Source organism: Girardinichthys multiradiatus, chromosome 7 (genome assembly GCF_021462225.1).
Source record: "Girardinichthys multiradiatus isolate DD_20200921_A chromosome 7, DD_fGirMul_XY1, whole genome shotgun sequence".
NCBI classification, from domain to species: Eukaryota; Metazoa; Chordata; class Actinopteri; order Cyprinodontiformes; family Goodeidae; genus Girardinichthys; species Girardinichthys multiradiatus.
This window is the reverse complement of record NC_061800.1, coordinates 17,272,026-17,287,486: the sequence shown is the minus strand read 5'-3', so window position 1 is coordinate 17,287,486 and position 15,461 is coordinate 17,272,026. Positions and strand designations below refer to the sequence as shown.

The 15,461-nt window shown below is 41.0% G+C and overlaps 1 protein-coding gene across 5 annotated transcripts in view; it reads left to right on the top strand.

The window, feature by feature from the left end:
* The window catches only part of itgbl1 (integrin, beta-like 1), a 90,694-nt gene that overhangs the window by 14,686 nt on the left and 60,547 nt on the right, over nucleotides 1-15,461 (top strand). For all 5 annotated transcript variants that reach the window (XR_007038961.1, XM_047370212.1, XM_047370214.1 and 2 more), the window contains exon 3: nucleotides 10,317-10,463. Coding sequence is in view for 4 of the 5 variants with exons in the window: in XM_047370212.1 (XP_047226168.1) it covers nucleotides 10,317-10,463 (147 nt within the window). In the remaining variant the exon portion in view is untranslated. The remainder of the gene's footprint in view (nucleotides 1-10,316; nucleotides 10,464-15,461) is intronic.

Below are 15,461 nucleotides of genomic sequence, written 5' to 3'. Positions count from 1 at the left end.
CTGCTTTAACTATTTTGTAGCAAAGTTTCCATGTGGCTCAAAAGCTCTCATCTTTCCTTTTTAGAAACGAGGAACATTAATCTTTTTAACTTTCTGGCTCTGTTTTTCTCTATGAGTCATTTTACCATTCCTGCAAGCTACTTTTGAACTACATTTTTATTAAATCCAGATATGCTGTAAAAGTACAAAGTGGAAGCACGGGCACAGATATTGCTTGAAGTGTTATTAAATTCTTAAACACCTGGACTGACTAAGGCTTTTAGTAGCTAACCTTTGGTATGCTGTGCGTACCAACAGGACATCGCCACGTTGAGTCCTACTGCATTTGATCTTAGCTGCCATGCTGTTTATCAATATCTACAGGCTGTTAAAAATCTAACTACTTATCTATTAATAAAATATTTTACAGTACAGACAGCAGCTGAATACATGAACAGAGTGAACTTTAAAATCTGCTAATGTCAACTAGCTAGCAAGTGTTGCTGATATTTTCTGCACCAATTCTGTTTTTACCCTCCGTTTATACTAGGAAATGCTAGGAAAAGTGTGCCATTTCCATTATCAGTTTTATTCATGGTTAGGGGGTGTTACCATACATTCAGATCCTAATTCTTTATAGTAATGGTTTGCTTTCTAAGAAGAACATAGCTCCACAAATATTTTAACTGCATAAATGCTGACCAGAACCAGAAAACCAGGACACATTAAAGTACGGACACATCACACTGATTTTAAAGTCTTTTGCTACCTATGCCTTTATTTGTTTTTATGGATGAAGTCTAATCTACTAAATCCTATATTGAGGGGTTATTCATTTATTACATCCCTTACTTTTGGAACAGCCTCCATAAAGTGTTGATATTTTGAAAAGCAAATTAAAAACTTTGGCCTTTTTAATTTTAATTTATTTCTGTTTTTTACATTGTAAGGACCTTTATCTTTGGCTTGTTCTGTTGCATCTTTAACATTATCTTAATGCCTTCAGTATTACTTTAAATCTTTGTTTTTGGCATAAAAAGTAAAATTTTGTATGTTTTATCGCTATTCCTTTGGCCTATGGGTAAACCCATTAAGTATTTTTAAATTCCAGATACTTAATGTTTTATGTTGTTTAATTATTTCTCTGGTATTTCATAATTTATGATTACATCTCCTAAGCTCTATAATTTATAAGGCTTTTGTAATTTTGTAGTTTCTAAATAATTAATGGTGTGATTGTTGATGATCTTTTGGATGCTCTTTATTAATGTAAAAGCACTTGGTGTTTTATAACACCGATTTTAATTTTATGATAAGTGCTATATAAATAAAGCCTGGTTGATTGACTGATTGATTGATGTGCAGAATACTAATCTGTAAATAGTATAAAATAATTTATAATTTCAAAACAAAAAAACAATTGTCTCTCATTTTACTGAAGAATTACTCCAGTCAGTCCAGGTGTGATCAGTCTAGGTATTTTAGATCTTAATCCAGAAAAGCACAGCTGTTGTCTGGATTCCCTAAAATAATAATAAAAAAACAAAAGCTAATTTTAGCACTGTTGTTATTGTCAGACTTATTACATTGTTTTCCACATCTTCTTCTGTGCTCCAGTTATGTAACCAACCAGTTTGACTCACAATTGACACTGTCACCCAACTAGAGAAAAACTCTAGGTGTCAAGTTTAAAGCGCTCACTTTTATATCCAGAGATTATAATAATAGCTTAAAGTAAAATAGTAGCTAGATAATGCATTGAGAGGCAGGCTTTACTTTGTGGAGAAATATTGTTGCCTAAAGATATTGTGAGATCTTTGGCCACAAGATCTCCTAATGGGGTTTACTCACGTACCAGAATTAGCTAGAAGTACCTAACTTTGAAGCACAAACCTAAAATAGTTTCATTTATTTTAGCTTTATGAAAGAAGTGCCGAATCTAATTAATTCACAAGGTTAGACATTGCTAGGGTTGCATTATTTTTCTTTTTATAACAATAGCTTTAGTTTAGTCCTAAGCACCGTTCCCTAAGTTTTTCTCACTCTCAAACAAATACCGTTGCATTTCAGTTGTGTGGTACAAAGTAAAACGCACTCTATCATTACCTTCCCAGGTATCTGATGCACTATTAGATCAAGCGTGGTGCCTTTAATATTTTGGATATATAAAAAATTCTGCAGCATGAACATTACAGCTTTAAAACACCATTTCCTATATATCACATATGTGCTCCAAAATCTATGTGAATTTCCCCCATATCTGGTATCAATGACCTAATAATGCAATTACCTAATTACTTTCTAAGCTGTGCACATGCTCTGTCTGCTTCGCTAAAGATTCAGCCGTGGGTGAGGATTCACTTATGCAGCTCCATTTCATCCTCTTTGACCTACTTTAGATTTTCAGTTAATAATTATTTGACCAAGGTATTCCTCCACCTCAGAACAAACTTGAACTTTATGATCATAATGTGTTAATTTAAATGTCTTTCTAATTCAATCTCACAGGATGAGTTAAAATGAAGAGGTGCAAGCATAAAAGTCAAAACCTTTCCCCAGTACATTGATAATTGGGTCTTTGTAAGAACATATTTTAGCTAACCTTGTCTGACTCCTTTTCTCTGTCTGACTCCTTCTCTCTGAGGCTGCAGGCTTGTACAGCCTTGTTTTTCAACCTTTTTTTGGCTGTTTATGTTTTTACTTCTCTGGCCTCTGCAAGAGCTAGCAAACAACCCACCCAAAGGGGTTTTTATGTTAGGGTTACAAGGATCAGTTTGGTCACTTTCTCCATCAATTGCACTTTCTGACAGTTTTATTTAAGCTAATATTAGCCATTTATGGAGGATATTTTTTAATAGTATTATGCAAAAAGTCAACAAAAGGTTAAGGAGAAAGAAAATAGCAAAAAAGTAGCAGAAATGGAATGCTGTTCTTTTGCCATTAAAACCCGTTACCATTTTTTTATTTCTGTAATTTATTTCTTGTACATAGTTCTATGTGCTTTCACTTTGCTATTCTGAGTTTTTCTGGGCAGTTTGCCTCGCTGTGACTCACCTAATGATTCCAGCGTGGGCTGCAAGGAGAAAAAGCCACTCAAGTTTGTCCAAGTTGACTAGTAAAAGACATTTCTGATTGAAACCTATTATCGCTCTCAAGACTTCAGGGTGTACGAACAAGTGTTTTTAAACCCACCTACGATGCCTTTAAAGCTCTTTGATGTCAGCTGTGTTAAAAATAACTGCCTAGGTGGAACGCTGTAAAAACTGGAATGGTAAAAGCTAAGATTTATGGTTCCAAAGACAGCACACAGAAAACGAGTTAGTAGCTGAAACAGGTTGTCTTGTCCACAGAACACAAGATCTTGTGCTGTTGTTTAATTTCTCCCAATTCCACGCTAAGAAAAGCACAGAGCAATAACTACACACTGATATGAGCATCATGCTATGGAAGATAGAACTGAACCAAACAAAGTGAGTATATGTGAGAAGATGATAAAACACTTGTTGAAAACAGTGTTTATCTGTCTGAGTCTATCTGAGGTGCTTTTCTGACCTGGATAAACATATGTCCTGACTTTCCCAGATGTCTGTAGATAGGTTGAAGGATGACTATTTGCATTTTTCTTTTAAATCTGATGTAATATCTAAGCGCACAATTATCATAAATAATACAGATAAAGGCTGAAAAACACCAGTCTGTGTCTGATTAATCCATATATTCTGTTTTACTCAGTGAATTAAGTTCTTCAAATAAAAGAGCTTTTTAATAATATTCAAATTGATTGAATATGATTGTATTTCCAACAATCAATAGGCGAGAGGCAAGGTAATATTAAAAAATACTGAGGTGCCAACAAAACCTAATGTCAGTGTACATTCAATTAAGACGAAATATCTTAATACATATAACACTACTGCAGTAAAACAACTGACATCTGCAGGTGAGCAGGTTTTCTGCTTTTATTAGCCTACACTCTTTGCACTGTATAAAAGTGATTGGAGGTTCCACATATAGAGAGATTATATGTGGTTGGCATAAGTCCTTCATAATGTGGAAACCACACTGAGCACAATCAGATCTAAAAGCTGTAAATATAAACTATAAGCTTCAGTGAAAACTCTCTTACCTAAACACACCTTCTAATTCATTGATTAAAGATGTTGTGATTCTGAATATGAATATATTATTTAATATTTAATATTAATACTTTAATATTTTATGAAATAGTACTTCGGTCTGTTAAGGGTTCTCCTGTGAATACCAGCCCAATAAGGCGGTGGTATTCAGACAAAATTGAAAGGGATGAGCCAAGCTCTGACATTATTGAACAGCAAAGGTCTGCACAAACACACAGAATGAATTCACGAAATTTCTTAAAATACAAGAATTTATAAACAAAAATAAGTCAACTCAAAGTCAAACATATTTCAATAAACAAACTCTTTCCTGTGCTAAAACAATCCAACTAAACTACCAAGCAAAATGAAAGAATAAGGAAGACTAATGGGCTATGTACAATATAAACAACTCATACTCGTACTCGTACTCGTCGTCTTCTGTTTATCCGGGACCGGGTCGCGGGGGCAGCAGACTCAGCATAGACGCCCAGACATCCCTCTCCCCAGACACTCCTCCAGTTCATCCAGGGGGAGCCCAAGGTGTTCCCAGGCCAGCCGAGAGACATAGTCCCTCCAGCGTGTCCTGGGCCGTCCCCTGGGCCTCCTCCCGTGGGACGTGCCTGGAACACCTCCCGGGGAAGGCGTCCAGGAGGCATCCGGTATAGATGCCTGAGCCACCTCAACTGGCTCCTCTCGATGTGGAGGAGCAGCGGCTCTACTCCGAGCCCCTCCCGGATGGCCGAGCTCCTCACCCTATCTCTAAGGGAGTGCCCGGCCACCCTACGGAGGAAGCTCATTTCAGCCGCTTGTACCCGGGATCTTGTTCTTTGACCCAAAGTTCATGGCCAAAGGTGAGGGTAGGAACGTAGACCGACCGGTAAATTGAGAGCTTTGCTTTTCGGCTCAGCTTTCTCTTCACCACAACGGACCGGCACAGTGCCCCCATTACTGTGGCAGCCGCACCGATCCGTCTGTCGATCTCCCGCTCCATTTTCCCCCCACTTGTGAACAAGACCCCGAGATACTTAAACTCCTCCACTTGAGGCAGAAACTCCCCTCCAACCTGAAGAGGACCAGCCACCCTTTTCCGGTCGAGTACCATGGCCTCGGACTTGGAGGAGCTGATCTTCATCCCAGCCGCTTTGCACTCGGCTGCGAACCGCCACAGCGCATGCTGTAGGTCTTGGCTAGAGGGGGCCAGCAGGACCACGTCATCTGCAAAAAGAAGAGACGAAATCCACAGGTCCCCAAACCAGACCCCCTCCGGCCCTTGGCTGCGTCTAGAAATCCTGTCCATAAACGTAATGAACAGGACCGGTGACAAAGGGCAGCCCTGCCGGAGTCCAACATGCACCGGGAACAGGTCCGACTTAGTGCCGGCAATGCGGACCAAACTCCTGCTCCACTTGTACAGAGACCGGATTGCCCCTGATAAAGGGCCCCCGATTCCATACTCCTGGAGCATCACCCACAGGGCATCATGAGGGACACATTCGAATGCCTTCTCCAGGTCCACAAAACACATGTGAACCGGTTGGGCAAACTCCCATGAACCCTCGAGTACCCTGTAGAGGGTATAGAGCTGGTCCAGTGTTCCACGGCCGGGACGAGGAGTGGCTGAGGAGTGTGATCCCCCTGTAGTTGGAACACACCCTCCGGTCCCCCTTCTTATGAAGGGGGACCACCACCCCAGTCTGCCAGTCCAGAGGCACTGTCCCTGACCGCCACGCAATATTGAAGAGGCGTGTCAACCATGACAGCCCCACAACATTCAAAGATTTGAGGTACTCGGGGCGGATCTCATCCACCCCCGAAGCCTTGCCATCGCGGAGCTTTTTAACCACCTCGGTGTCTTCAGCCTGGGTGATGAAAGAGTCCAACCCCGAGTCCCCAGCCTCTGTTTCCACCACGGAATGCGTGATGGCAGGATTGAAGAGATCCTCGAAGTACTCCTTCCACCGCCCGATAATGTCCTCAGTCGAGGTCAGCAGCCTCCCACCCCCACTATAAACAGTGTTGGCGAAGCACTGCTTCCCCCTCCAACATAAACAAGTTGATCAAAAATGGTTGAAAACCATGACCGAAAGAGTGGTGCAATATTACCATGCAATATTTATGTTTGGGAACCAATGATTATGTTGAAGAATCTGGAATTGAAATTATGTGAGTCTTGGAACTAACTTAGGCAATAACTGTAAACCTTCAAACAACCATTCACAATGCAAGATCAGATGAAACATTATTTTTAATAAAACAACATTTTAAAGAAAGATTTGCTGAATAAAACCCACCTTCTGGATGACCAATTTTCAACGCCGTTTAATTAGCTGCCTTTATTTAGTAAAATAATATTTAAGAAAATATTATTTTGAATAAGGACCAAATCTTTCTGGATAAATGGGGCTTAATGGTGTTTAATTAGTTATCAACTTTAGTAAAATAATATTTAGGGAAATATTATTTCCTAGATTGAAAACTAACAACCTTTTGGGGTAAATGATCTTTAGCAGGCAAGCACGTGTTCTTAGCTGTTAGCGGTTGGAGCTAACAAAAGAAGCTTACAGCTTATCGTCAGAATCAAACATACCTTTAAAATACCACTAATTAAAGGGTTAAAATGCATAAGCGTGGACGGGCGTTATGGCTGATCTTCTGTGTTTAAAAATCACCCTATAAATAAAGTTTGTCTTAACTTTAAAAACACAAACACAGAACACATAAACTGAGCACATGTGCTGAGCAGATAATCTGCTAGCACTAAGATGGCTGAGTTTTCAACACAAACAAAACCAAACGTCCTGAAACAAAAAATGTTTAGATTATTTCATTCTAAGCTAAACTCTCCACCCAAACACTACCTCTTAAGTGAACCGTGCTGAGGGAAAGTTGTCGGGGGCAACGAAGTTGAGAAAAGCATCCATAGTGAACAAAGGGTTAACTTGCAGCTAACCTCTGTAGCTGTGGGTGTGGTGGCTCGTTCTGTCGGGCCAGCTTAACTGCACGTTATTGCTGTGGCCACGATGATGCGGTCCCGTTGTCCTTCCTTCAGACCGGGAAAAACTGCTCCACTTGGCGTTGTAGAGACATGGTCTCTGCTGGGAACTCCCAGGAACACTTTTTATTTCTGTAGACCTCAGAAAGAAAAGTCAAGCTAAGCTTGAATCTTAATTACCTCATTCATGAATGAATACTGGATACACAAACAGCAATTCATTCCTACTTAACTCAGTGCATACACTCACGGCGACTTTATTAGGTATACCTGTCCAACTGCTTGTTAACACAAATTTCTAATCAGCCAATCACATGGCAGCAACTCAATGCATTTAGGCATGTAGACATGGTCAACTGCAGTTCAAATCGAGCATCAGAATGGGGAAGAAAGGTGATTTAAGTGCCTTTTAACGTGGCATGGTTGTTGGTGCCAGACGGGCTGGTCTGAGTATTTCAGAAACTGCTGGGATTTTCACACACTACAATCTCTAGGATTTACAGAGAATGTTCTGGAAAAGAAAAAATATCCAGTGAGCGGCAGTTCTGTGGGCGCAAATGCCTTGTTGATGCCAGAGGTCAGAGGAGAATGGCTAGACTGGTTCGAGCTGATAGAAAGGCAACAGTAACTCAAATAACCACTTAACTGCTGCTTGAGGAGAGCTATGTCACATCAACACATCTTCCTTCAATGGCCCAGGACGGATTTTCTTCCCACTGCAAAACTAATGCAGACTGCTTGACTCTGAACATTTCAATAAATTAGGGGCATCTAATAATCATTGCACAACATATGCTTCATTACAGTTAGGATATTTTAGATGTTTGACAGAAGATTATCTCTTATCTAGTTATCTAGCTTTAAAAAAATGTTTTGCCCATGCATTTTTTTCCCCAACAATTATATTTGCTGGTAAGGCTGACACACATGCATCCTCCTCTGCCAGTCCCCAAAGGATGTATCTGAACATCCGGTCAGGATTTTAGCTGCGCACGTCTGTTTGTCACTGGAATGTTGCAGCGAACCTGACATATTATATCACATAGAATTACTGCTAATGAACCACCAAAAAAGATAAAAACTTTTGATAGACAGGAAGCTTCCGACCCATATAAATTTTGACCTACAAGAAAAAGAAGGCTGGTTTGCAGTATATGTCTAAGTGACTGTCAAGTGGAGATTAATGAAAGCTAGTGGGTGGCAGTGACTTTATAAGTCTAATTCTGTCTCAGATTTATCCAAAAGCCTACAGGATCTGTACCAACAGGTAATAAATTCTTTTGTTAAATAACTCAAGAGTTTGTGTGCTTGTGATTCACAATAAATGTATGTGAAAATAATTAGAAAACTAGATAGTGAATGATTGTGAGTACACTATGCTGACAGCCCCTGTATTGTTTGAGTAACAACCCCATCACCCCATTGTGTTTCTGCCTTTCATTTCAATGTTGTTTGAAGACTCATACCATTGGAATATAATGCTACAGTATTATCTTACTCCATATCTTACACTGTAGAATGAACAATTTCATCACTGGTTGGCCAGTCTACCACTTGTTTTTTTTGTTTACATGTCAAATGATTCAGCTGCATATAAAATTCTGATGTCACATACCACATGCATTAATGCATGTATGTGTGCTGCTGCTGCAGAATAAGCTGCAAGAAAATTTTTGCAGCAACAAACCAATGATTACATTACTTAATCCAATTTGTGTGGGGACTTTCCTACGGGCAAAGTCAGAGTTCACAGAGCAGCCCTAAGCGTTGTATCCTAAATGACTGCCCTGTGTATAGTATATACTGACAGTTGCTGGTATAAACAATTTATTAGCACTTCTGACAGTTTTTTTTTATCTTATTAAATCAGTGGCACATATATGTCTGTAAAATATCTATTTGTGTATGTGTTCCTTTTGTGTTGAAATGCATCAAATTATGAGAAACCTATTCTTGCTTCTATTACAAATAGTAGTTAGCAGCAAAACAAATAGCAAATCTATGTGATGCCATACCCAGCTCTGAGCTCTGTTATTCGAGACAAATCAAAACCAGCATTACGCTATGCAGACTCATTTACCCCTGCATGGAGCATGCTTGACACTAAGTTAAACAGGTGGCATGAGGTTCTTTTTGATTGATTTGTTTATAAATAATCTGACCTCTTGAGGGCAGTCATTGAGCCTTGAAATTTTATTCACAGATGGTTGTCCAGTTGTTCCTTAAAGATGACAAATAAATTACAATGGACAGTTAGGTCATAGCAAAACTAACGTACTAAAAGTAACATAAGCCCACAGTCTTGATCCCAAAACACATGCACTATTCAGAATATCTGAAAGATGTGACAGGACTCAGTTTCTGCTAATTGTCATTTTTCCACATTATGAGTTTTATGACATTATATATGGCAAGTTCGAAAAACAATGTGAATGCATCTTAAGTCGGACAGATTTTTAATTAAGATTTCAAATTGGAGAATGGAATTTATTAATACCTTTACAGATACAATTTTTGCAGGCAGTGTACTCTTATTGTAAGCAATTTTTGGTGATTGATTATAAAGGTTTAAAATATATCTACAATTTGTAATATTTCTGATTCTTCCATGTTTTCAAAAGTCAATTTTCCTTGAACGAGTTAGTACAGTCCCCAGAGATGTTTCCATAGTGAGGAGAGATATGAGGGGGCCTCCATGTTCCTAATGACTGATGGATAGCCCTTGAAATTGATGCCACATTTACATGATGAACGGGTCAGGAGAAATATTGAGCATGACATGCAAGGCCTCTCACTGCAAAAGGCAATGAGAGTAACATTCATAATAACTTGTTGACAGCTTGCATTTGCATTAAACGTTTCCTTCTTTTTCCAATGTTGCTCAATGTGGCCATCAGAATAATGAGAAAATGATGCCAGGCTGTCTGGATATCTACTCTGAACATAAAATACATGCTTATGGGTGTATTCATGTGGGATGCTGACATGTCAAAGGCAAAGGAAAACATAGTACCGGTTGCTTAAAAAACATTTACTTGTTATGGGCATAAAAAGATACATAGCCACAGTAATTTAATAGTACAACCCCACCTCACATAGCTGAAAGTGCAGTGTTATAATTCATATTTAAAATAACGTTTGTGTCCTTGTTTTGATGTGAAGCACTGGTAACCTGCATGCTTCCTGCCACTTATAAACAGCATGTGGTGTGTTATGTTTCCCTCTAGACCGTGGCTACTGTGACTGTGGGATGTGTGAGTGTGACGAAGGCTGGTTTGGAGAAGCTTGCCAGTTTCAGGAGGAGTGTAGCCTATCAAGCAAGAGGAGCAGAGAGCTGTGCAAAAATCAACAGGGGGTCGTCTGCTCCAACAGAGGTACTGCAAACATACATCAAAAACCAGTGACTTGCAAAATTATTCCTATTGCTAGTTTTTTTTTAACCCTTTGTCATGTAACAACCACAAATGTCAGTGTAAGGATTTTGTATTGTATGTGATAGACAAACAAAATAGTGCATAGGGAAGCGGAAAAAATAAATAAATTTCTGAATCAAACAAAAAGTCAAAAATTGTGGCTTGCAGCTGTTTTTAAGATAAGTCTTGTGTTAATTTGAGCCTAAATAGCTGTTCTGTGAAGATCTCAGAGGTATGTTGAAAAACATTAGCAAACAACATCATGAAGACTAAAGAACACACCAGGTCAGAATAAACTTGTGGAAAAGTTTAAAGCGGGATTTGGTTATAAAATTATATCCTAAGCTTTGAACATCTCAAGGAACACTGTTTAAACCATCATTAAAAAATGAAAATTTGCAATGAAAAATGTAAAACCACGTATGTCTTTTTTCTTCCACTTCACGATTATGCACCACTTTGCACTGGTCTAGCACATAAAATCCCATATCACGCCTTACCAGTTTTCAAAGCAGTATTTTGCTATTTACATTTACCCTGATGCCGACAACACAAAAATACTTAGGGAGCTGTATCATCTTAATGTAACGTCAGCAAACGTTACATTTGGAGGCTGCTTTCATCATAGGAAGACACAGCGGCGAGGGCAGTGTGGCAAACATTTTGAAGAGGTATAATCAGAAGGTAAAGTTCCCAACATGCAGCCATACCATGAAAGACTATATTTACAGCTTACAAAGCCTGCCCTTAACTGGCCTTCGGCAAATCACTCACTTCTTAGTTCTAGTGCTATCAGTCTATTGTGAAAGGCGACAGAGTGATCAACCGACAACTACATCCAGTGATGCAAATCTGCTTCAGCACTACAGACTTAAATATCTGAGAAGCAAAGAAGCAGGCAGAGGAATGTGGAACCTTGCTATAAAATCTCAAAAGGCAGAAATGTCTGGAGCAGAATAAATGCCATAACAATAGAACTATCTACAACTATCTGTCTTTCAGAGGATCTAAACAACTTCTATGGTCACTTTAACAGTCTGACAAGGCCATGGTTTTGCAGCAAGAAGGTCATGGTTTTGAATCCTGGCCTGGGATCTTTCTGGATATACTTTGGATGTTCTTCCTGTGCATGAATGAATTATCTCCGGGTACATGGGCTTCCTCCCACAATCCAAAAACATGCATGCTGGGTAAATTGGTGTCTCTAAATTGGACGTGGAAGTGTGTGTGTGTGTGTGTGCGTGCGTTCATGTATGTGTGTGTATGGGTTTCTGGTGAGTGTATTTCTGTGTTGCCCTGTGATGTACTGACCAACTGTCCAGAGTATACCTAGCCTCTCACCTTTCCATCATTCGATGCACAATCATATTCAACATTTTGGGATATTAGTGAATAGTTAATTTATTTCAGTACCTTAATTCACTAATCTGACAAATGACCCTCAACGGAACACATGTTGAATATGACTGTAGGTATGTAGATATCACCTGCAACTGAATCAGACAGCATCCAAGATCATATTCTCAAAACATGATGTTAGCACCAGTTAATATCTTCGAAGACAGATTTTATTTTTCTTTGCTCTGGTCAAGAGTCTTCACATATTTTAACAAGACCATTGTCATTCTGCTCCTTGAAAAACCAAACAAAGATGCATTAGCTCCTATTGTCCTTTTGAAGTTCAGTTCCAAGATAAAATCTGAAGAACACATTGGTGAAGTTTGCTCTCTACCTAGAACTTTGCTTCTAATAGCATTATCCCATCCACACTCACCATGATCCTTTAGAATCTGCAAACCTGTTTTTCTTTTAGCAACTAGATACCAGACTTCTTGACAGGCAAATTGCAGGTGTTTTGGAACAAAAATGACACTTCCTCCACACATCTCTTTGTTTGTCATCCCCTACCTTGCATATTGCAGCCATGTTGGTGTGGTGGTGGAAGAACAACCTGCTGCTCACCATAAGGACCAAGGAGCTCACTGTTGACAACTAAACACTGCAGAGGGTAGGACAAGCCCCTGACTGCACAGATATGGAAGAGTTTTTAGTTGGACTACAGAACATTTACCAAATGCTCTATTTAAAAAAAAAATTTTTTTTGTTTTTAACTGTGTCCTATCCAGCAGATTAGCTCTCAGAACTGTTGTCTGTTGTGCCAAGAGAAAGCCCAACAGATTAACTTTCACAAGTGGAGCATCACAACTAACCCTTTAAAGCTCTGCTTGATATTAATAAAAGGAAACTTTATTAGAAACTGCTTTCGGATTATTTCAATTGTTACGGACACAGAGAGAGAAATGAAAAGGAAAAAAAGAGCACAAAAGAGAGAAAGGTGGTTGAATCTAAACACCTGTAGGTCTGAGTGTGACCGCGCTTGTATATACAAGGTTTCTCCATTAAACTATGCAATAGTGAGTGTGAGGAGCCACAGACCTGCCCCCCTGGACCCGGGACAGATACGGAGGAGATCCAAGCCACAGACATCCAAAGACCCCCCAGAGCACAGGAACCCCAGGAGAACCACTGCCGGGACTACCGTAACCCTTCCTGAGAAGAGCAGGGGGAGTTCCAGGGGAACCACCCAGCGGCCACAGAGCAGAAGCGCCAGGGAGCTGCAGCGACGACCCCACAGGCCCCGCCAGCAGCCGTCTACGCCCGAGCAGATCCAGCCATGGACCCAGAGACCCGAGACCCCGGGACATATCACTCCCCAAGCAGATGCCTGACGGAGCCCAGGGGTCCAGGCCGCGGCAAGCAGCCACCGGGAGTGAGCCAGCACACACCAAAACACCCAGCCCCAGACACCGAGAACCACAAGTACACCGGCGGGCAGAGACAACAACCACTGGCAGGTAGTGTGGTGGGGAGGGAATAGGCCCCTCATTTGATGGGGGGCCTAAACTGATCCAGGAGAGGGAGCAGCTCAAGACACAACCTGACACACAAAACAGGCATACACAGTCACAATCACACATTCCCACCCTCATGCGTACACATAAAAACATGCACCCAACGTAAAGACAAACAACAATGGATGTCGTACACTCACTCACACTCCCCATACATACTCTATACTACCAGGTCCAGGTGTCGATACCCCATAGGGACAACCAGCCCCCGGACCCAGGAGGTGGTCCCCTTCCCTCCGGGGGTGTATACAGGTAGACCGCCCCAGCACCTGAACCTGCTCCAGGCAGCCTGGGCTCGTGCCTGAACCTGAGGAACCCTGGGCCAGACCTCAACCCCCTGCCCCGACCCCAGTCCCCGACGGCCCCATCCTCATCCGGAGAGGAGGCCATGTACAAAAGAGTGGTCTACATAGACCAAACTAGCCTGCCAACCAGAGCCGCCACAGAATAAAATAGTCTCAACCCCCCAATGAATTCAGATTCCAACCCCATGATCCCCCAACTCCCAATTAACCCCAACATGAATTTCCCCACAGGGCTACCCCCAGCCAGGACACAGATATCGAACACATGCCCCCTGACCCAAACGCCATGAATCCCCTCCCCACAGAACACGGGCACACCCCCACAGGTGAGCTTCATACCCAGCAACACCCACACAGCGCAAGCTACACACACAGCCCCGCTCCAGATGCCGGTGACCCCACATCCAAGAAGAAGACCCCCTCGCTGGAGCCCCCCCAACTGATGGACAGGGTACCGAAGCCAGGGACCGAGATCCAAGGCAATTCAAAGCATGAAGTGTTCTAGAATTCCCCAGTAGACAGATGTATTGACTGTGGACTTCCCAGACTCTGGAACCTTGATTTTCAAATGAAATGCACAATTTAATTTTACCTAAAAAGAAGACTTTGGACCATTGAGCGGCAGTCCAGTTCCTTTTCTCCTTAGCCCAGGTAAGATGCTTCTGATGTTGTATCTGTTTCAGGAGTGGCTTGACATGAGGAATGCAACATTGGTAGCCCATGTATACTATTCATTTGTGTGTGGTGGCTCTTGATGCACCGACTTCAGCCTCAGTCCACTCCTTGTGAAGCTCCCCCAAATTCTTGAATGGATTTTGCTTGACAGTCCTCTCAAGGCTGCGATTCTCCCTGTTGCTGGTGCACCTTTTCCTACCACACTTCTTCCTTCCACTCAATTTTCTGGTAATATGCTTGGATACAGAACTCTGTGAACAACCAGCTTCTTCAGCAATGACCTTTTGTGGCTTACCTTCCTTGAGAAGGGCGTCAATGACTGTCTTCTGGACATCTGTCAGGTCATCAGTCTTCCCCATGAAAGTGTAGCTTATGACCCAGAGTGAGTGAGACCCTGTAAGGCTCAGGAAACCTTTGCTGGTGTTTTGAGGTAATCAGCTGATTAGGGTGTCACACCATGAGTGTCCAATAATCTTTTTCTCAGTATTTAAATTTTCTGAGACACTGAATTTGTGTTTTTCATTACCTGTAAGCCAAAATCATCAAAATTGCAAGAAACAAAGGCTAGGAATATATCACTATGTGTAATGATTTTATATAACATATGAGTTTCACTTTCTGAGATGACTGGCAAAAAATATTGCACTTTTACACAATATTCAAATTTGTTTAGGTGTAACCGTATACTTATTTTGTTTCACAGCCTGCAGGAAGAAACTGTCTCTGTGGCAGCCAATATCCAAAGAAAACCATGAAAGTTTTTTAAGAATGCCAGTTCAACTTTCTGATCATTTACACTCTAATATCCGTATATTTTACTTTAATTCTCCATGTTTATGTGTCTCGATGTCACACGGATAATGTTAGGTCAACCGTAGGTCAAGGCTGCTTTCCAAACACTTACGGCCAGTTGCCCATCTGGGCTGAACCTCTCCACTCGTCTCCAATGCTGCCAGCTAAATGAAGGATTAACAGGTCTCAATGGGTCTGTGCTTATTCATGTGGTATGTGTATGAGAGTGTGTGTGAAAGCATGTATCATGCAGGATGTGGCCTATTTGAATATGT